The 22875-nt window shown below is 44.3% G+C and overlaps 1 protein-coding gene across 2 annotated transcripts; it reads right to left on the reverse strand.

Moving 5' to 3' along the window:
* Positions 1-5200: 5200 nt before the first annotated feature.
* On the reverse strand, positions 5201-22869 carry GLOD4 (glyoxalase domain containing 4). 2 transcript variants are annotated; one of them, XM_008009750.3, is made up of 9 exons: positions 22715-22869; positions 19854-19903; positions 17960-18080; positions 16861-17005; positions 12940-13076; positions 11740-11826; positions 11362-11475; positions 11187-11273; positions 5201-6129 (listed from the first exon to the last, which is right to left on the reverse strand). In XM_008009750.3, the coding sequence occupies exons 1-9, from the start codon at positions 22802-22804 to the stop codon at positions 6064-6066; spliced, it is 897 nt and encodes a 298-aa protein (XP_008007941.3). In that variant the 5' UTR covers positions 22805-22869; the 3' UTR covers positions 5201-6063. The 2 variants fall into 2 exon arrangements, with proteins under 2 accessions (XP_008007941.3, XP_037843800.1); XM_037987872.2 differs by lacking the exons at positions 19854-19903; positions 22715-22869 and adding an exon at positions 19359-19840.
* Between the last annotated feature and the right edge of the window lie 6 nt (positions 22870-22875).

The raw sequence follows: 22875 nt of genomic DNA on the forward strand, positions 1-22875 counted from the left end.
CAAAGGAAACAGACCTCACTGTGTGTCTTCAAGATCTGTTCACATAGTTGCAGGAAGTTGTTATAGACAAAGTACATTACTAAAAAATGAAGCCCACCCAGCACATCACAGCGATGAAAGAACTATTTCTGGTAACTGGACCAGGCGAGAGCCACACTGGAGAAGAGCAGTGCTGCTCTCTCTTCTTTGGTGAATGTTATGAAGACGTTCTGATGCACTTAGGATCATGATTCATGTTAAATTTAAATAGTAAAAATAATACATCTTGTTCCAAAATGTGGTGACAATTTAGAAGCTGTCTATATAGCCAGAACACTCTGTAAATCATAGAACCTAGAAAGTAAAAATGTGCCATAATTAGGCTAGCAGAAAGTAACAGTAAGATAAAGTTTTTAAAAAGAGAGAAAATAAGGATTTATCTAGTTGTATTTGCTTACGAAGGGGTTACCTATAGGACGCAGGGGAAATGGGATTGATGGGCATGGGGTATACTGTGAAAGGAAAATAAAATCTTGGGACCAAATTCACTAAGCCAAAGGGAAAAGTTAAGGTTGGCAATTGAGTCATGGAACATGCAAAAAACTTTTCCTTTTGTTCCTAAACAGATAAGCTATAAGACAGAAGGCCACATATCTCCCCAGGTGGTCTCCCTCACCCGACAATATAAATTAACAGCTTATCTTCATAGGTAAGGGACAAAGACAACACCAGAAACCATCCCTCACCAGCCCTGAGACAAAATGTAGATGTACTGAGCTGAATGCCTAACTGTTCCTCTGCCCGCTGCTTTCACTGTAACATGTAGATTTTGTGAACGCTAAATATACATTTACTGAGCTGAATGCATAACTGACTGTTCCTCTGCCTGCTCCTTTCACTTAACACATAGATTTGGTGAGCACTAAATGTAGATTCACTGAGCTGAGTGCATAAATGACTGTTCCTCTGCCCACTCCTTTCACTGTAACATGTAGAGTTGGTGAGCGCTAAATGTAGATTCACTGAGCTGAATGCCTAACTGTTCCTCTGCCCACTGCTTTCACTGTAACACACAGATTTGGTGAGTGCTAAATGTAGATTCACTGAGCTGAATGCATAAATGACTTCCTCTGCCCGCTCCTTTCACTGTAACACATAGATTTGGTGAGTGCTAAATGTAGATTCACTGAGCTGAATGCATAAATGACTGTTCCTCTGCCCGCTCCTTTCACTGTAACACATAGATTTGGTGAGTGCTAAATGTAGATTCACTGAGCTGAATGCATAAATGACTGTTCCTCTGCCCGCTCCTTTCACTGTAACACATAGATTTGGTGAGCACTAAATGTAGATTCACTGAGCTGAGTGCATAAATGACTGTTCCTCTGCCCAGTCCTTTCACTGTAACATGTAGAGTTGGTGAGTGCTAAATGTAGATTCACTGAGCTGAATGCCTAACTGTTCCTCTGCCCACTGCTTTCACTGTAACACACAGATTTGGTGAGTGCTAAATGTAGATTCACTGAGCTGAATGCATAAATGACTTCCTCTGCCCGCTCCTTTCACTGTAACACATAGATTTGGTGAGCGCTAAATGTAGATTCACTGAGCTGAATGCATAACTGTTCCTCTGCCTGCTCCTTTCACTGTAACATGCAGATTTGGTGACTGCTAAATGTAGATTCACTGAGCTGAATGCATAACTGTTCCTTTGCCCACTCCTTTCACTGTGACGTAGATTTGGTGAGCGCTAAATGTAGATTCACTGAGCTGAATGCATAACTGTTCCTCTACCCCCTCCTTTCACTATGACATGTAGATTTGGTGAGCACTAATCAAAGCCTCACAAGAATGTAACCACTTATCTCCCTGCCTACCCTCCTTTATTTTTCCTTTCCCTCTTCCTTCCCTTCCTGCTCTTTCCCTTTTAAATACTTGTTAGGAATAACACTAAAAATCCTAAGGAAATTGAACACTCAAACAAAGGATTCTTAGCAAAGCAATTTTACTTCTGCGCAGAGGGGTGCCTCGCTGGCCAGTTGCCATGAGAGCACACCTGAACAAAGGGGCACAAGAGCCTTTATTCCTGACACAAGTCCTGCCCCTGTACCTTTTTCCATTGGCCAGGCAGGGTTGGGTCGTACAATCTAAACTAATCCCACTTGATTTTTTTAGATAGGGTGGGCACGTAAAAGAAAGTGGAGAGGAAGGGGAAGGGGTGTCTGTAATGAGCTAGAAAGTTAGTCCTCTTTCTAAATAAGGAAAGGAATGTGAGCTGGCACTGATAACAGTTGGTACTGTGGCATGCCTGGGCATCTAACAAAGGAAAAAAGGATTAAAAAAGGGGGGGGGGTACTAAGAATTAAAGAATAAAATATTGATCAGATTATTTGAAGAGAAACCTCATCATATCCCACATACTAAAGCCCTAAAAATCTTCTTTGGAAAGAGTGCAGGCCACAGATCTGTGGTTGTGTCTCCTCAGGCACATCCTCAACCTTGGCAAAATAAACCTCTAAATGGGCAAGACTTGTCTCAGACACTTATCTGGTTTAAAATACCTTCTCATATTGTTTTGATTTTTGAACCATGTGACTCTATTGCTTTATATAAAGAGGATGAAGCAAGGGTACTTCTTTATTGATCATTAAAGTCAGAGTAAATTTACTATTGATTTCGCCTAAGGTAAGGGTAAGAACTCTTAGAACAAACAGGGAAACTTCTCAACTCTTACCCTGAATTTCAACAGACACATTGGAGGTCTCCGGAAAACTCTGGCTGCTAAATCACAGTGGCACTGAGTGGCAGGTGAGATAGCCAGAAAGTCACATGAAGGAGCACTGAACGTCCCTGGGTTTGTTAATTCTGGTAACATGTCAGACGGACATGGACTTCAGACACTCCTGCAGGCTAACTAGGAGAGCTCTGGCAACACGGCCATTCTAAATCTTTCTGGAGATTTAACTCAAGGTACACTTGTATTTACATGTAGGCTCCATAACCCCTCAATTCAAAAAAACAACTCTGGAGAAGCTGAAGAACTTTCCAGCTTCATCCGTTTTAAACACCAGCTTGCAGCCTGAGCAACACAGTGAGAGTGTCTCCACAAAAAATCAAACAATTAGCTGGGTGTGGTGGCACGTGGCTGTGGTCCTAGCTATTCAGGAGGCTGAGGTGGGAGGATCTCTTGAGCCTGAGAGGTCAAGGCTGCAGACAGCCATGATGAAGCCACTGCATTCCACCCTGGGTGACAGAGCAATGTCTCAAAACCAAAAACAAAACACCAGCCTGGGCAAAGCTATCTTTCTTATATCCTCATTTTCTAATTGATCATATCCCCCAGATGTGGGAAAGTAATAACTTTAGTTTAAATTTAGTTTTTGCTGATCTAATGAATATCTAAATAATATACATATATTTTTGAAACGGAGTCTTGCTCTTGTTCCCCAGGCTGGAGTGCAATGGTGTGATCTCACCTCACCACAACCTCTGCCTCCCAGGTTCAAGGGATTCTCCTGCCTTTGCCTCCTGAGTAGCTGAGATTACAGGCGTGTGCCACCACGCCTAATTTTGTATTTTTAGTAGAGATGGGGTTTCTCCACGTTGGTCAGGCTGGTCTCAAGCTCCCAACCTCAGGTGATCCACCTGCCTCAGCCTCCCAAAGTGCTGGGATTACAGGCATGAGCCACTGCACCCGGCCTAAATAATAATTTTTAAAAATTACTGTTTTTTGGTTTAGAATTACTTAGCTGAACTGTGCAGAAGCAAGCTTCTGGATTCCTTGATAAAAAGCCAAAGTTGTACACTCGAGGGCTTTAGGATGAATAAAATGTTTAAAAAAACACACAACAGGATGAGGCAGGCTGATCACCTGAGGTCAGAAGTTCAAGACCAGCCTGACGAACATGGAGAAACCTCGTCTCTACTAAAAATACAAAAATTAGCCGGGCGTGGTGGCAGGTGCCTGTAGTCCCAGCTACTCAGGAGGCTGAGGCAGGAGAATCGCTTGAACCCAGGAGGCGGAGGTTGCGGTGAGCCGAGGTTGTGCCACTGTACTCCAGTCTGGGTGACGAGTGAAACTCTGTCTCAAAAATAAACAAAAACAAAAACAAAATGCAACAACGCAAAAGACGTGACAAGCGATGAAATAAACAAAAGGAGGTAGATCTCCTAAAGCGAAAATGTCCCGTGCAGACACACAGTGTTATCTTGCACCCTGCATGGTGCCCACTATCAGGCACAGTTGTATATTTAGGAGAAAACGTTTTGGTCCGCAAAATACAAGATAAGCAGATAAAAGGGAAACCAGTGTATGTTATTCAGTCATTCAGTACTTACATAAATCACTTATTTTACTACAACAAACTTCGAGGGCCACGTTATAGCGGTCCCATACACTGGGAAAAGGCGTTTCATTTCACGAGGACAATATTACTAGAGATGAACATTAAAAATTACTTAATCTAATAGGAAATAGGAAAATTAACATACATTCTAAAGAGAAGCAGAAGTGTATCTGGTTATTCAAAGTTCATATAATAATTTCCACATGTATAAAAAAAAAAAAGGCCGGGCACGGTGGCTCACGCCTGTAATCCCAGCACTTTGGGAGGCTGAGGTGGGTGGATCACCTGAGGTTGGGAGTTCGAGACCAGTCTGACCAACGTGGAGAAACCCCATCTCTACTAAAAATACAAAATTAACCAGAAGTGGTGGCGCATGCCTGTAGTCCCAGCTACTCGGGAGGCTGAGGCAGGAGAATCGCTTGAACTCGGGAGGCGGAGGTTGCAGTGAGCCAAGATTGTGCCATTGCACTGCAGCCTGGGCAACAAGGGTGAAACTCTGTCTCAAAAAAAAAAAAAACCAATTACCTAGAGGAGGGCCATATATAACTTGGTTTGCTTTGAAACTCAAGATTGCTTCCCCAGGATACAGAATTTAAGCTGAATGAAAAGCTGTAGAGCTGGATGATAATTTCTTTCTCTCAGTGAAGGTATAATAGTATCGCACCTATAAGAAGATAAGCTGAAATGCAACCAAAATTTCCATGGCCCGCGCCCTGCCAGTAAGGGAGGACAGCAGAGGTTATGACTACAAGTAATTCTATGTATGTTCTTTTGGAACCAGGATCCTCTGAGTCAATTCCTTCCAATCTCCTAAGTTTATTTTTAAAACTCCGAACCTGGCCACCACTTTAAATGATGAGACTTAGGGACTGGTGTAACAGCTTGATTTTGGAAGCTAACTTTAAAAAAAAATTTAATTATTCAATGAATACACAATGTAATTCCATTTCGAGTGATTAAAACCTATTTGTTATATAAAACCAAACAAAACTACAAGAAAACATTTTTAAAACCTTTTTTTCAGGCTGAAGAAATTGTTTAATCCATTTTAAAGAAATCTCACATGATGTTCTGTCGGGATTAAAAATATACACAGAAAAAAATAAAACAAAATATATATACAGAAAGAAACTTGCACAGAGCCAGGTGTGCAGCAACGTCACACACTCATTCCTTTCTGTTTCCTCTGGATGCTCAAAATGTAAAAGTAAGTAAGATGGGGATGGTTAACCAAACCTTTTGGCTCAAGGAATAAAATTTCTTTAAAAAATTTAAAATGTCAAAACCTGCCAGAAGATAGCAGAACAGCCTATCATTATCAGGTGCTAGGAATGGCACCATGACAAGCCATTAATTTGGACTGACTTGAACAGCTGCTGTCATAAAATCTGCATGATTCAGAGTTAACCCTAACCATCTGCAATCCCAAAGTCATGTTTCATGCCACTGTCCTAGCCTGGACAATCATCTGTCACTAATCGAACACAGTTATATACAGAATGTGCAGTCCCAGCAACACTGTAGATTATAGCAGGCGTTCTCTACCTGCACTCATGATTGGATTTCATTTCTAAAATACATCAGAGCTTTCAAAGGTTGAAATACACAGATCTGCACTACCCAAGCCTCTTGCCTGTAGGGGAAACAAATCGGAAGAACATTTATCGGGAACTGACATGTCAGGCCTCACAGGTGCTGGGCACGAATCACAGAGGCTTGCTCTGCATCACATCTTCCATTAACCTGAAGCTTTGGGTTTATTGTGTTTAGCAAACCACTCGTCACTTTTATCTGCTGCCATTGCCTGTAAAATAGAAAGAGAATAAACATTGACTCCAAGTCTGAAAAACAAAAGATATAGCCCACTTTATACCTCACTGTACTGACCACAATAAAAAAATTAACATTAAATAAAAGACCCAACCCTCGCTCCAAAAAAAAGGAAAAGAGAAATAAAATTTTTTGTTAACATTTAAAGAGTATTAATCCAGTACAGAGTATTATGTTCAAAGAGGCAAGAGATACTGGTGAGTGATGAGCCACTGTGGACCCTCACTCTGCAAAGTCAAGGGAAAAGCCTGTAGCCAGGAAGTGTGGCTGGCGGACCAACTAGACCAGGGACCCGCATGCCAGGCAGTAGGATCTCTGGTAAAAGAGAAAGTGCTGCGTCTCCACTCACAGCATCTGGGCAGATACTCAGGAATCTTTAGTATCACGAAACTCAGTCTGATAGTGAGGTCAAACATGAAACTCTATGTGATGTTTTAGTAATGAAGCCTGGAATGATTCCTTTTTCATAAGTCTCCTCCCAGCCTACTCTTCTGATGCTAGTTCTGTTTAGTTTGGGCATCTCAATTAAAAAGGAAGCCTTGAGCCGTGCCCAGTGGTCACACCTATAGTCACAGCCACTTGGAGGCTGAGGCCAGAGGATCACTTGAGTTCAGGAACTCGAGTTCAGCCTGGGTAACAGAGTGAGACCCTGTCTCATATATATACATAAAGATACAAATAAAAATACATAAATAAGTAGAAAACCTTAACAATAATGTTTTGGTTCCACAAGCATCCCTTTAGTTGTTTAGCAAGAACATTCATTCATTTACTTAGTCAAAAAGAGCTAGGTACCATGCTGGGTTCAGGGGTGTCAGCAGAGATAGCTGGAAGCTTTGAGGAGTGTACAGAACAGCTGAGAACTCAGATATGGAAACAAGTATTTTGCATGACAGAGTGTGTGTACGCATGTGTGTGTCTTGAAGCATTTGCTATATCTACCTCAGCAGGAAGTCACAAGATGAGTGGGCAATTGAAAATGAAGAAACAAATATATTTATTACTTAGAAACAGTGAAGGTGAAAGTGGTTGTCCTAGGAAGTGTAACTCAGAGATGGACTGTTTCATTTCTAAAATATCTTAGTACTATCTGATTTATTATCTTGATGAAAGTATTTAAAAATCAAAGATATGCTTTAAAAAACCACAGCTCACAAATATGCACGTTTTTGTCTTTTAGGAGCCATAAAAAGTGGGAGGCAAGAACAACTAAATGATTTGGAGAACCTAAGAAAGCTTTTTTTTTTTTTTTTTTTTTGAGACGAAGTTTCGGTCTTGTCACCCAGGCTGGAGTGCAATGGTGCAATCTTGGCTCACTACAACCTCCGCCTTCTGGGTTTAAGCGATTCTCCTGCCTCAGCCTCCCAAGTAGCTGGGATTACAGGCATACGCCACCACCATGCCCAGCTAATTTTTTGTATTTAGTAGACACAGGATTTCATCAATGTTGGTCAGGCTGGTCTGGGACCCCTGACCTCAGGTGAGCCACCCGCCTTGGTCCCCCAAAGTGCTGGGATTACAGGCGTGAGTCACCATGCCCGGCCGAACCTAAGAAAGCTTTTAAGTGTTGAAGGACAATTAAAAGAGGAGGGAGGAAAAACCCTTTGGGTTGGATGCAAGAAGATGTATCTTAGCTAATGTAACAGTTCAGTGGGACTGGAATGGGCATGGGTTAGGGGACTTAGGGAGGGAGGCAGGACAGAAGGTCAGAGGGTAGAGAATGTCCAAATATGTCACATGCTCTGTCACAGAGTTTGAAATTTATCTCAGAGGCAAGAGAGAGCTATCAGATTAAACAGTTTTAAAAATTACTGGATGTTTGCTTTGGGATAGACCGTAAGGTGACAATGAGGCCTTTCAAAGGGAAAGCTGAAAGGCAGAAGAAATTTCAGAGGTAGAACTCACAGGTTGGTGACTAATAGCTAAAATAATTTAAGGATGAGGAGAAATAATGTTCAAAAGTGACTGTCTGTAAATCTAAAACATCTATTAAATGTTAAAAAACAAAACACAACAAAATAACACCAAAACCGGCTCTGAGGGTTCCAGCGTGAATAACCAGGATCACAGATACGCTGTCCTGTCCAGGGAGGGAGCAGGGCACAGAGGAAGAAAAAGGACTGACTGTAAAGCCTGAAAGGCATCAGTCCAGGCCCTGCCTGCTCCTCTTCAGTGTGTGGTCTTCAGGGGTGAGGGGGAATGACTTCATCACCATCCAAGCCCTTACCTGCCACTTACTCAGTGTATGATATTCAAGGGTGAGGGCCAATGACTTAATCATCCTTAGTCTCGGTCTCCTCATTTGCAAAGGCTGATACTATCAACCTTGCAGGTTATGGTACGAATCAGAGAATGTATATAAAGCACTTAAGGCTGAGTGCGGTGGCTCACGCCTGTAATCCCAGCCCTTTGGGAGGCCGAGGAGGGTCGAACACCTGAGATCAGGAGTTCAAGACCAGCCTGACCAACATCGTGAAACCCCATCTCTACTAAAAATACAAAAATTAGCCAGGCGTGGTGGTGCGCGCCTGTAATCCCAGCTACCAGTTACTCAGGAGGCTGAGGCAGGAGAACTGCTTGAATCTGGGAGGCAGAGGTTGCAGTGAGCTGAGATTGTATCACTGCACTCCACCCTGGGTGACAGAGCAAGACTCTGTCTCAAAAGAAAAAAAAAAAAAAGACAAAGAAAATGTCAGGATCGCCAGGGAGCAGGAGTTCATCAATGCTATGGAAGAGTGAGCAGAGGCTGGGTGTGCTGGCTCACATCTATAATCCCAGCACTTTGGGAGGCCAAGATGGATCAATTGATTGAGCCCAAGAAGTTCGAAACCAGCCTGGGCAACATGGTGAAACCCCACCTCTACAGAAAATACAAAAATTAGCCAGATGTGGTGGCACACGCCTGTGGTTCCAGCTACTCGGGAGGCTGAGGTGGGAGGATCACTTGAGCGCAGGAGGCGGAGGCTGCAGTAAGCTGAGATTGTGCCACTGCACTACAGCCTGTTGACACAGGAGGATCCTGTCTTAAAAAAATAAAATGGGCCCAGGTGCGGTGGCTCACACCTGTAATCCCAGCACTATGGGAGCCCAAGGCAGGTGGATCGCCTGAGGTTAGGCGTTCAAGACCATCCTGGTCAACACGTTGAAGCCCCGTCTCTACTAAAAATACAAAAATTAGCCAGGTGTGGTGGCATGTGCCTGTAATCCCAGCTACTCGGGAGGCTGGGACGGGAGAATTGCTTGATCCCGGGAGGTGGAGGTTGCAGTGAGCCAAGATCGCACCACTGCACTCCAGTCTAGGTGACAGAGCAAGAATCCATCTCAAAAAATAAAATAGAATGGGCCAGGCACAGTGGCTCACACCTGTAATCCCAGCACTTTAGGAGGCTGAGGTGTGTGGATCACTTGAGGCTAGGAGTTTGAGACCAGCCTGGCCAACCTGGCAAAATCCCGTCTCTACTGATACAAAAATTAGCCAGCATGGTGGCAGGCGCCTGTAGTTCCAGCTCCTCGGGAGGCCGAGGCAGGAGAATCGCTTGACCCTGGGAGGTGGAGGTTGCAGTGAGCCGAGACTGCGCCATTGCAATCCAGCCTGGGCGACAGAGCTAGAGTCCATCTCAAAAAATTTAATTAATTAATTAATTTAATTAAATAAAGTGTGAGGAGAAAGAGTCTGGCAAATTTGTCAGCTGAGAGGATGACTGAGATTCTATCTTCAGAATAAAATGTATAAAGACTATTTTCTATACATTTCCTGCTTTAACGTTAATTGTGCATCTACTATTATATAATTTGCCAAGCTCTATAAACTATAACAAGCTGATGAGATAGACACTCTTATTTTCTGAAATTTTTGGATAAGAAGACTAAAGTTCAAAGAATTTAAGTAAACTGTTTAAGGTCAGTCACATAGTTATGTGACCGAACCAAGAAAGACAGATCTGTTCCTTTAATCACTCAACAAAGTATTTGCAGAACGTCTAGTACACGCCAGGTACGTGCTAGGAGCCAGGATCCAAAAACTACTTGGAATGCTTCTGAATTACTGAGTTTGATGAGAATCTAAAAGTAGTTGCTATATTTGGCAAGAAACAAAAGCACTTCACTGAGTAACGAGAGCCAGTGCACAACAGACTGAAGTGAAAACGGGAGGCGAGAAAGAGAAACAGTGCACACTCAGAGTTTCAGAAGAAGAAATCTGGAGAGGACGTAAGAAAGGGAAACAGTGCACACTCAGAGTTTCAGAAGAAGAAATCTGGAGAGGATTTAAGAAAGGGAAACAGTGCGCACTCAGATTTTCAGAAGAAGAAATCTGGAGAGGATTTAAGAAAGGGAAACAGTGCGCACTCAGATTTTCAGAAGAAGAAATCTGGAGAGGATTTAAGAAAGGGAAACAGTGCGCACTCAGAGTTTCAGAAGAAGAAATCTGGAGAGGATTTAAGAAAGGGAAACAGTGCGCACTCAGAGTTTCAGAAGAAGAAATCTGGAGAGGATTTAAGAAAGGGAAACAGTGCGCACTCAGAGTTTCAGAAGAAGAAATCTGGAGAGGACGTAAGAAAGGGAAACAGTGCACACTCAGAGTTTCAGAAGAAGAATCTGGAGAGGAGATATTGGGTCAGTAAAAGGTTTTTAAAGGATGGGAGTTTTCAGTGCCCGTTTGCATGCTGGCGAGAATAACTCACTAGAAAAAAGAGACGGATGCTGCAGAACGGAGAAGAGATGATCAAAGGAGCTGCAGAGCTGAGGGGGATGGGATGGAGGCATCTCCATGCAGAGAGCAGAATAAGGACGGCTCCAGCAGCAGTGCTTCCAGGGCAGCCTGAGGTTGTGGGAAGGCACAAATGCTGAGTCTAGACAAGCGGTCTCCACAGGTGGCAGTGAAGACATCGGTCCTTGGCTCAGCTCAACCCAACAGCGAAAGGACGTGGTTCTGACAGTAAGAACCTGGACCCTGTTGCTTAGGCCTTCCCACACACACTTAATGCCACCCCCTCAGGCCCATGGTGACATAAATGTAGAAATGGCACTCACATCATCCAACAATTTGCTTCCCTCTGGATCCACCTTAGAAAGTTCTCGAAATGCTTCATCCCCAACAAAACAAATTTCATGTCCGTCCTACACCAATAAAGAGAAGAGACACCTGCCAAAGACATCCTTGAAGAAACCCCTGGTCCAGCCTGCCCCCTGCCTGAGGAATACTTACAGGGTCGGCCAGAATGACCACCTGTACTGTTGCTTTCCCTGGGGTGTCCAGGCTCACCAGGGGAGTCAGAATCTTCTGGTTCTCCCTTTTCATCAAGTCTTCTAAGTCTGGCAACTTGAGGAAAACAAAGGGGCAACGTGAGCCAGGGGTCACACACTACTCAGGACCCGGCCCTCGTCAGCCCTAGAGGAGTATCAGACACCAGAAAGAACCAAGGCGCCGTGTGTTTGAATTTACTATCTCAGCTGCTCTTCAAACAACTGCTGACCTTGATACTAAAGCCACAGTCAAAAGGACCTCGAGAAGGGAAGGGCAAGGTTCTTAGCTGGGTTGAACGAGCTAGTCTCAGAGCTCAAACAATCTGGTATCAAGCATTACCTCTTTCTCAGGGCAAGAGAAGGCAATTCTTCCAAAAGCTGCTGCATGGTCCACCGCACCCTTGACGCCCTGGAGCTCCAGCTTACACTGAAATAGAAAAGGGGGTTATTTTTTGGAACAGGTTCTACATTACATGTACGTGGTAGAAAAATTCAAACAGTATATACAAAAGGAATAAAGTAAAAACTAAGGCTCTAGCCTACTCTCACCCCGGAGACAACTAGTAAGCAGTTTCCTGTGTATCCTTCTAGAAGCACTGCATGTGCACGCATCTATCTTTTTTTTACACAAATAGTAGCATAATTTACAAATTATTCTGTCCCTTGTTTTTCTCCACTTAATGTCACCACATCAATACATAAAGATTTGCCTCAATCCTTTTGCTAGCTACGTAGTAATCCATTCCATGAATGAACCGTAAATTACTGAAGTATGTCTCTAATCTATAGGACCCTGAAATTCTTACGTGTTGTGATTACAAACAATGCTGCAACAGACAACCTTGCACACACTTCTGTGTGCCTCTGTGTGCTGAGTAAATCTGTAAATAATTCCTACGAGTAGAATTGCAGGGTCAAAGGGCAAGGACTACATCGTGCTCAAATGCTGGGTTATTAGCAAAAGAAGATCTTGCATTAAATCCATTCAAGGGGCTGGGCGCGGTGGCTCACACCTGTAATCCCAGCACTTTGGGAGGCTGAGGAGAGCGGATCACGAGGTCAGGAGATCGAGACCATCCTGGCTAACACAGTGAAACCCCATCTCTACTAAAAATACAAAAAATTAGCTGGGCGTGGTGGCAGGCGCCTGTAGTCCCAGCTACTCGGGAGGCTGAGGCAGGAGAATGGCGTGAACCCGGGAGGCGGAGCTTGCAGTGAGCCGAGATTGCGCCACTGCACTCCAGTCTGGGCGACAGAGCGAGACTCCGTATCAAAAAAAAAAAAAAAAATCCATTCAATCTCTTTGATTAAGCAATTCCACTTCTGAAGAGATGTATCCCCAAATATAAACAAGGTAATATCTGGGTGGTGAGGTTATCACTTATTTTTCTGTTTATCTATATAAATACTGAATCACTGTGAAGAAACTATGGGAACAACCTTCATGTTAACCTCATTCATATAGATTATAAGCCATTTATAAGCTTCATTTATAAGCCAAATTCAAAGTAACAGGTTATTCTTCTCCAAGATTGCTCACCTGGTTATCAGCATAGCCCAGCAAAACCCTTTGCTTTTCTTCATCTTTTTCATAAATTTTCATTCCCAGTAGATCACACCAGTAGTTCAAGGACTTGTGAAGATCAGACACTGCAAGAGTTACTTTTAATACAGGATCTGTTGGGTGATAAAGCAGGAACAGACAGATCAATTTAATGGAATAAAACAGAAAGACCAAAACATGCTCATGAATACATACAAATTCAGTTTATGTTAAGAAAGGGATTTTAAGCCAGTATGAAGTCAGGTGCAGTGGCCCATGCCTGTAATCCCAGCACTTTGGAAGACTGAGGCAGGAGGACTGCACGAGCCTAGGAATTCAAGACCAGCCCAGGCAACGCAGTGAGACCTCACCTGTACGAAAAATTTTTAAAAATTGGCTGGGCGCAGTGGCTCAGCTCACGCCTGTAATCCCAGCACTTTGGGAGGCCAAGGCAGGTGGATCACCTGAGGTCAGGAGTTCGAGACCAGCCTGGCCAACATGGCGAAACCCTGTCTCTACTGAAAATACAAAAAAAAATTAGCTGGGTGTGGTGGCGGGTGCCTGTAATCCCACCTGCTTGGGAGGCTGAGACAGCAGAATCGCTCGAACCTGGGAGGCGGAGGTTGCAGTGAGCCGAGATGGCACCACTGCACTCTAGTCTGGGAGACAAGAGCAAAGTTCTGTCTCAAAAAAAAAAAAAAAAAAAAATTAGGCTTGCTGGCTCATGTCTGTATTCCCAGCCACTTGAAAGGCTAAAGCAGGAGGATCGCTTGAGCGCAGGAGGTCGAGGCTGCAGTGAGCCAAGACTGCACTACTGCACTCCAGCCTGGGCGACAGAGTGAGATCCTGTCTCCAAAAACAAAAACAAAGACAGTATGAAAAGCCTAATTATTCAATGGATGGCACTAAGAAGACAGGCTAGTCATTTGGTAAGAAAAACTTACATCTTTGAAATAAATGACAAAATACATTCCTGACGGGTTAAAAAAAATAAGTTTAAAAAACGAAATCATGAAAATACTAGATATAGATGATTATACAATTTTGAGTAGAGGAAGATTTTTCTTTAAACCTGACACCAAAGATAGAAAAACTATGAAGAAAAAAATTCTGCTATGCAAATTACACAAAATGGAAAACTAGACAACAAACAAAAAAAGGAATTACAATCAAAACCAGAGTATACAACACAGTAGGGGGAAAAACTGCAATAGATTGGACAAAAAGTCCTTAATATGTAAATCACCTGTAAATATTAATAGGAAATGAATGAACATGCTAGAAAAATAGGCAAAAGGCACAAAGCAATAATCCACAGAAGGAATTAGAATGGTCAATTAACATATGAAAAAATATTCAACCTGACCCCCCTAAAAAACAAAGATATTAGAATTCACATAAAATCTTTTGTTATCTAATGTGCAAATAATGTTAAAAGTTGGCAGTGTTAACTCTATTAGTGTAGAGGGGAAAATCACAATCTTATAATACTAGTGAAGTGTAAGTTAGTACATTTCTGAGCACTAATTTGACAGACTGTACCAAAAGCTTTAAAAAATGTTCATTGCTTTTGAAAGAACAAGTCAATTTTCAGCCACTCAAAGATAATTGTGGATGTATGACGGGCTTTTACCACCAAGACATTCATCAGTGTTGCTTAGAACGACAAAACACTAGGAACGACATAAATATCCAACAACAGAGAATTGTTTATCTTCCTACAATGTAATAATACAATGGAATTCCTATAAAAGGATATGAAGAAATGTATACACTTAATTATATATATGTATTTTTGACGAAAGATTAGAAAGATATACTCGAAAACGTCAGCAGTGGTTCTCTCTGGATATATGGGTGTGTGTGTTTTTTTCGGCTTATCTGCTTGTCGAAGGAAGAAACTTGATTATTTTGTAAAACGAATACAAGTCATATTGAAACACCTACTGTGACTGGAAACTTTTCACATTTAAAGTGACTTTCTAAAGAGCTGTTCCATGTCTCCATCTGACTATGATACATTCATTACATTTTTCTTTCGTTTTTCACTTCCTTAGTCCTGTTTGTTAGAACAGCAATACTGTGACTAAGACGCTGTTTCTCACAAGTGCCTCTGCCTGGCAGGCTCCATTTTTCTCCTTTCCATTTACTTCAAAATCAACAAATCCCAGTTGACTTGGAGCCTGAAGGGACGCAGGACAGGAAGTTAACAAGTGGATGAAGCTGCACAGAAGTAATTCAAAGGAAAGATGAATGCCAGCCAGACAGAAGGTCTGACCACAACCAACCAGAAACGCCCAAAGGGATTTCCATTCCAAAGGACAAAAGCATCTTAGCACCGTGGAGCTCTCTATTATTTTAAGTACTGACATATCACTAAGGCTGGAGAAAAAAAATGGATGGTGGAGCTAGTTGCAAGAGTTAAGTTTTAAAGTCAGCAAAGGATCAATCACCTATCAACAAAAAAACACCATAAACACCCTTTAAATCACCAGTGAAGTAGAGAAACACCATCTTTCCACGAGTCCCACGCAGCCAAGTCTAGCCTCCCACACTGGAACGGACTGATCTTTCTTTTGCCGAGCACCAGATGATAAACAAGGAGCATTCAACATCCTACGCAGACTCAGCAGAGGGGCACTGGGGACAGGAGGCTGACCAGTGGAAGAAGAATTTCCAGGACTCCTTTCTAAGGCCCACTTGCGGTCATACGTTCACCAAGTGAGACAGTGGGCACAAGTGCCTCTGCCATTCGCCAGCGTTTTCCCCGTTTTTGCTTTTGTTTTGGCAGGGCAGGTAGGTGAATTTGCAGGCATTAAATACAAAATGAAACACTGATGAGGCTGTCTCTGCAGCCAACAAAACAAACCCTGCAAAGTTTCCTTCTTGTTCTGTGTGGCAGTCAGCGAGGGGGCTCCTCACTTCCACGCCATCCCTCACCGAGTACCGACCCTAAAGTTTGGGACCTCGGCTCCAGAGGCTAAATGGTTTGGGGATGATCCTATTTCTCTTGCCAGTGATTGGTTTTGGAGCAGGCACAGTATATCAGATCTGACCAGGAAGTTTGCTGGAAGATTCTAGGAAAGTTTTTCTTCTGCTCTTAAAAAGAAAGCAAGCCAGGCGCGATGGCTCACGCCTGTAATCCCAGCACTTTGGGAGGCCAAGGCGGGTGGATCACGAGGTCAGGAGATTGAGACCATCCTGGCCAACACGGTGAAACCCCGTCTCTACTAAAAATACAAAAAATTAGCCGGGCGTGGTGGCGGGCGCCTGTAGTCCCAGCTCCTCGGGAGGCTGAGGCAGAAGAATTACTTGAACCCAGAGGGCAGAGGTTGCAGTGAGCAGAGATCATGCCACTGCACTCCAGCCAGAGCGACAAGAGTCTCAAAAAAAAAAAAAAAAAAAAAAGGGCGAACAGAAGTCAGCATCTCCTCTCCTACCAGATAGGTATGTGGGAGCACGTGGCCATGCCTGCTCCTGGCAACCCTCCTGCAACCTTGAGGGGACCAGCTCTAGGAGAGGCACCTGCAGAGAACAACAGAACGTAGAAAGAGAAAAATGTGGTGAGCTGGCGAATCATCTAACCTTGAAATCTTCCCCAACTATAGAACACCTGCTCTGTGAGCTAAAACATTCCATAACTGTTCAATGTAGTTGGGTTTTCTGTTATTTACAGATGAAAGACTCACAAATCAATAAATTACCAGTAGAACAGAACCAGTCTAGATCCCCTATTGCTATGTATTAAAGTTCTGATATGAGAATATAATTTCTCCGATAACAGGTAAAAGCATTGGCTGGGGAAGACACATCACGTGAACATAGAAAGACTCTACAGAAAAAAGACAGGCGGCCCTCACTCTCCTTTCCTCAAAGATGCCTTTAGACAGAGGCTTTTTCTGGTTCTGGTATAATTACCTGACTGAGGCAGACTGCAATTCTGCAAATAGAACTTATATCCTCCTGGGGCCTCGGTTTCAAAAACACCTTCTGCGACTTCTGTCAGGGGCCACTCCAGCTTCCTGGCATTGCTGACAGCCTGGCTAGAAGCGAGCGTGATTCCCTAAAACAAACCACAGTACATCCAAGTACATGATCACAACAGATATTTTACAGAACAAGACAATGAGCCCAACCCCTACTGCCTACTGCCTTTAGGTAAAATCACCTAAGATTAACTGGCATCCAACATTTTATTCTAGTGATTTAAAAACAGGTTTTCAATGTTTTATCCCACAAACATTCAGATCTTCATGAATAATAGGACAGAAATTGAAATGCCACTGAAGTCGGATTCATTTAACACCAAAGATAACCTCTTCTAATTCTAAAGATCTAGCCAGAGAAATCTTGATGCTACCTGGGTCTGCCAGCTAGCTACCTATTTAAGGTGAACTGTTCTTGCTTTTTTAACAAACAAGCAAAACAAAAATAAGCAAACTACCAAGGTTTCCTTACATTTAATCAAAGTGTCTAGAAATGTACACCTATGCATTCTGATAAGACCAGCCTTGTTTCTAGCTTGGATTATTATAATGGCCTCTCTGCCTCCAGTCTTGTAAATCCATTATCCACTCCGCAGCCAAAGTAAACTTTCCAAAACGCATCCTACAGTCCACCCCCAGAAAGCAGCCAGCCTTGTTTTCCCTTTGCTCAAAGTCCTCCAATGGCTCATTTCTCTCGGATGACTTATGGTCTAGGAGGCCCCCTACAGTCTTACCCCATGGCACTACTGACCCCATTCTTACCACGTTCCCCTCTCGTTCTCTATTCCAGCCACAATGGCTTCCTTACACCTCCTTGAACACTCCAGATGTTACCTGAGGACTCTTGCACAGGCTATTCTCTGCCTGGAATGTTCGTCCCCCAGATACCCACATGGCTAACTCCCTGACCTCTTTTGAGCCTCTGCTCAAATGTTATCTCTTCACTCACACACACCCTCAACACCCTACTCTAATTTACAACCAGCCACCTACCCCCAGCCAAACATCCGCTAGAAAAAAACAGAATTTACCATAAAGTCATTGCCAAGCTTGTAGTCGCCGATGCCGTAATTGTAAGTCAGTTCTGCAACAAAATGATCGTCCTCAGGCCCAAATCCCACCATTGTTTTACTCCATTTCCCATCATAAGGCCTAGAAAATAAAAGTAAATGAACTCAGTGACCACAGACAAATCGGCCTCAGGCCACCCCCAGAGAACTACTGGGCACAGAGAAATGAGCAGTCCTCTCTGGTCCTAAAAGTTCTCTTAAGGATGAGATGACTTCAGATGGTGCAGAAAGCAGCTGTGGGCAGTGGTCATGGGACCCTGCTACAAGCTCCTAAGACTATCTATTCAGCATCTACTTGAAGGAAAGATTTTTTCACCTTTTCTGTAAAGCAAGGAACAGAATCCTAAAGACAGTTCTCCATCTGACCTGTTATTCCTTGACTATCAATCAACAAGCATGGACTTGGACTGTTCCAACTTGTCATGGTACTAAGCTTAAGAGATGGCCAGGCGCGGTGGCTCAGGCCTGTAATCCCAGCACTTTGGGAGGCCGAGGCGGGTGGATCACCTGAGCTCAGGAGTTCGAGACCAGCCTGGCCAACATGGTGAAACCCCGTCTCTACTAAAAATACAAAAATTAGCTGGGTATGGTGGCACATGCCTGCAGTCCCACGTACCAGGGAGGCTGAGGGAGGAGAACTGCTTGAACCCAGGAGACAGAGGTTGCAGTGAGCCAGGATAATGACTCTGTACTCTCACCTGGGTGACAGAGTGAGACTGTCTCAAAAAAAACAAAGACACTGGAAGCTGCTGCTTCATCCAGAGCATGTATTTATTTGCATTTGTGGCATAATATGAAACATATCTGGTCACTGTCCCCGGTTCCTCTGGAATTTCCTGACGGGAACATATTTTGTTATTATTTATTTGCATTTGTGGCATAATATGCAACATATCTGGTCACTGTCCCCAGTTCCTCTGGAATTTCCTGATGGGAACATCTGTTGTTATTCACAATGAGCCCCTTTCGGTCACACCTGTGTTTATGCTAATGAGGAGACTCAGAGTGGGACCTCTACATAGACTCAGGATGGGGCTGGTCACCAGAAAGACAAAAGATTAGAGGACTGGAACTTTCAGTCCCACCCACCAACCTCTGGGAGGGAAGGGATGGAGACTGGGCTCTATTAGGCTTGAACAACGAGACTTGATGAGTTTCTGGGATGCTGAACGCATGCAGGTGCTGGATTGGAGCCTGCCCCAGAACAGCGTGGAAGTTCTGCTGCCACTCCCCATGCCCTGCCCTATGTATCTCTTCTGTCCAGCCGTTTCTAACTCGTACCCTTTATAATAAACCAGTAAATGCAAGTGTTTCCAGCGTTTCCCTTCGTTCCATGGGCCACTATAGTAGATTCTCAAACCTGAGGAAGCAGGAGCAGAAAGCCCTGACTTGTAGCTGGTCATCAGAAATCCTGGAGGTCCAGACTGTGACCGGCACTTGACGTGGCGGAAATCTTCTGGGACTGAGCCCTTAACTTGTGGGATCTGACATTAACTCCAGGTAGAGTCAGAATCGGATTAAATAACAGGACAGCCGGCTGGTATTAGAGATCTGGAGAACTGCTTCACGTGCCACAAGTGTTGTATGAGAGTGCAGAGAAAACAGAGTTTGTGTTCCCGACATTCCTGAAGTCGCCTCCGCAATTTACTGCCTCCTGAATTAATTCCACTGCTTTATACTCACTATGAGGGTGCAGAGAAACAGAGTATGTGTTCCCCATGTTCCTGAAGTTGCCTCCGCAATTTAGTGCCTCCTTAATTAATTCCACTGCTTTATACTCACTTTGAGAAACTGTCTTCTGTGATCCGGGTGTAGTCAGAGCCTAAAGGAGATTTTAAGAAACAAGGTATCATACCCATTACAGGCGGCTTTGCAGCCTTCTTCAAATTCCTCATGCCGCAGAACCTGGTGTGAGATTTAGAATAAATTGTGAAGTGTTACTAGTACTGTTCACAGCATCTTTAGCAAAAACTAAAATGTCAAAACACAGATATTATCATTTGTAAGCTTTACTTGTAAAAGAACAAAAGCAAATGAGCTTTATACTTCTCCCAGGATAGAAGTAGTAGAAGCAAGAACAGTTTGACATCAAGGGTCGGGCTACCAAATCAGTTGTGAAATCTATTTAGATTGGTAAGCAGTGCTATGCAGTGAGAAAAAGTGCAGCCTTCAGCATTAAAGAAGTCTGATTTGGACCGGGCACAGTGGCTTACGTCTGCAATACCAGCACTTTGGGAGATCAAGGCAGGTGGATCGCCTGAGGTCAAGAGTTCAAGATCAACCTGGCAAACATGGTGAAACCCCATCTCAACTGAAAATACAAAAATTAGCCAGGCGAGGTGGCACGTGCCTGTGATCCCAGCTATTGAGGAGGCTGAGGCAGGAGAATCACTTGGACCCATGAGACGGAGGTGGCAGTGAGCAGAGATCATGCCGCTGCACTTCAGCCCGGGTGATGGGCAAAACTCCATTTCAAAATGAATTTGAAAAAAGGACGGGCACTGTGGCTCATGCCTGTCATCCCAGCACTTTGGGAGGCTGAGGTGGGCGGATCACCTGAGGTCAGGAGTTCGAGACCAGCCTGGCCAACACAGTGAAACCCCGTCTCTATTAAAAATACAAAATTAGCCAGGTGTGGTGGTGGGCACTTGTAATCCCAGCTACTCAGGAGGCTCAGGTAGAAGAATTGCTTGAACCCGGGAGGCAGAGGTTGCAGTGAGCTGAGACTGCACCATTACACTCCAGCCTGGGTGACAAGAGCAAAACTCAATCTCAAAAAAAAAAAGCAAAAAGTCTGATTTGGAATTCCGTCATTTAGTAGTTGTGTAACTCTGAGCAAGTTAGAATCTGAGTCTCGGTCTCCTAACATGTGATGGGAATGGAAGTTATCAAAGCATCTCACAGAACCCTGCACACAGCAGGCTCTCAATGTGTTGGCTTTAGTCTTCCTTTTTGATTCCCATAGCTCCTGCCAGTTCAAGTTCCCAATGCTCTGCTCAGACTATTAAAAATCATCCTTATTGACATCCTTCCTTAATACCACCATAAAAGTACATGCCTAAAGCACACAGGTCTGATCCCACCACTGCCCTGTTTAAGAACGTAAGTGAGCTCCCTTCTTACTGCAGCATAAAATCCAAATTCTTTAGCATAGCATTCAAGATACTATTAGAAGCAATGCCGACCTGTCCGTCCTGATATCCCATCTCCTCAACTTCAACTAAGCAACCTCAACTAAAGTGGCACATAAAACCAGTGGCTTCGCAAACATGTGCCATCACTGCACTGGCTCTTTAGTGTTACTATGTAGCTTCCCCTCTAATCCATCTGTGGATATCCCAACTTCAGAAGTCAACTCGAATCCTGGCTAACACGGTGAAACCCCGTCTCTACTAAAAATACAAAAAAAACAACAAAAAAAAAAGAGCCAGGAGTGGTGGCAGCCGCCTGTGGTCCCACCTACTGGGGAGGCTGAGGCAGGAGAATGGCATGAACTCCGGAGGCGGAGATCGCGCCACTACACTCCAGCCTGGGCGGCAGAGCGCGACTCTGTCTCAAAAAAAAAAAAAGTCAACTCAAATACAAGGTCTATAGGAATTATTTCCTCATCACCCAGGTTGGAAAAACCTCTCCTTTTGTATTTTCATAATAGTTGCTAATACTTACATAATGAACTATCATCTATATGTTAAATACTATACATATAATAAGGTGTTTAATCTTTTTTTTTGAGAGAGAGTTTTGCTTTTGTCGCCCAGGCTGGAATACAATGGCGCGATCTCGGCTCACTGCAACCTCCGCCTCCCAGGTACAAGCAATTCTCCTGCCTCAGCCTCCTGAGTAGCTGGGATTACAGGTGTGCGCCACCACGCCCGGGTAATTTTTGTATTTTTAGTAGAGACAAGGTTTCACCATGTTGGCCAGGCTGATGTCCAACTCCTGACCTCCGGCGATCCGCGCCTCGGCCTCCCAAAGTGCTGGGATTACAGGCGTGAGCCGCCACGCCCGGCAAAATAGCAGATATTTTTTAAATGATCTGACAAATTCAGACTCCCCGTCTACCGCACCGTCTCCACACTAAACCGCGCTCTTGCACCTTTCAAGTCTTCCTTACTGGTGTGCTCCCTACCTCCCCGGCTTATCGAAAGAGGTCCCCCAAACCCCGTTCCCCAACCGAGTCCTGCAGTAACAGCTTCTCAGGACCGGAGAGAGACTGCTTCTGGGTGCTGTTGAAAAGGGGATGGGTTGAGAGTTGGAGCCCATATTCAGAGAGACTGAGTACCCGAGTGGAACCACTCCGACCAGCCCTCACAGAAGCAGAACTCTGAATATGCTGGTTTTACCTACATCAAAGGCTCCAAACCGGAAAAGACAAATATTAACTGGAAAGCATTACATGACATTTTGTGTATTTACCGTCTTTTCCGGTAGACAGTAAGCTCCACAAGGGCGGAGCGCAATAAACATCTACGAGTGACTTAAACGAAAGGACGTGCTGGGCACACCGCGGGGACTAATCGCGTTAGGCCCCTCTCCAAGGCCTATGATCCCCACCGGCAACTCGCCGCTCCTGAAGCTGAACTCCGCGCCGGGCCTAAGGTCGGGCACCCTCCGGCGGAGGTTCACGACACACCCATCTTCCCCTCCCTCCGCCAGGGCCGGCTCGGGCGCCCGTTCCCGCCTCGCGCGCCAGCCCCAGTCGAACCCGGCCTGCACCTTCATCCCTAGGACGTCCCGATAGAAACGCGCCGTCTGGAAGCGGTTTCCCACTTTGAACACGAAGTGCAGAGCTCTGCGAGCAGCCATGACTCCCGCGCACGCAGCCGTCACGCGCACGGTACCGCCCAGCCCACGAAGGGCGCCCCGGGCCGTGACGT

This window comes from Chlorocebus sabaeus, chromosome 16 (genome assembly GCF_047675955.1).
Source record: "Chlorocebus sabaeus isolate Y175 chromosome 16, mChlSab1.0.hap1, whole genome shotgun sequence".
Classification (NCBI taxonomy): Eukaryota; Metazoa; Chordata; class Mammalia; order Primates; family Cercopithecidae; genus Chlorocebus; species Chlorocebus sabaeus.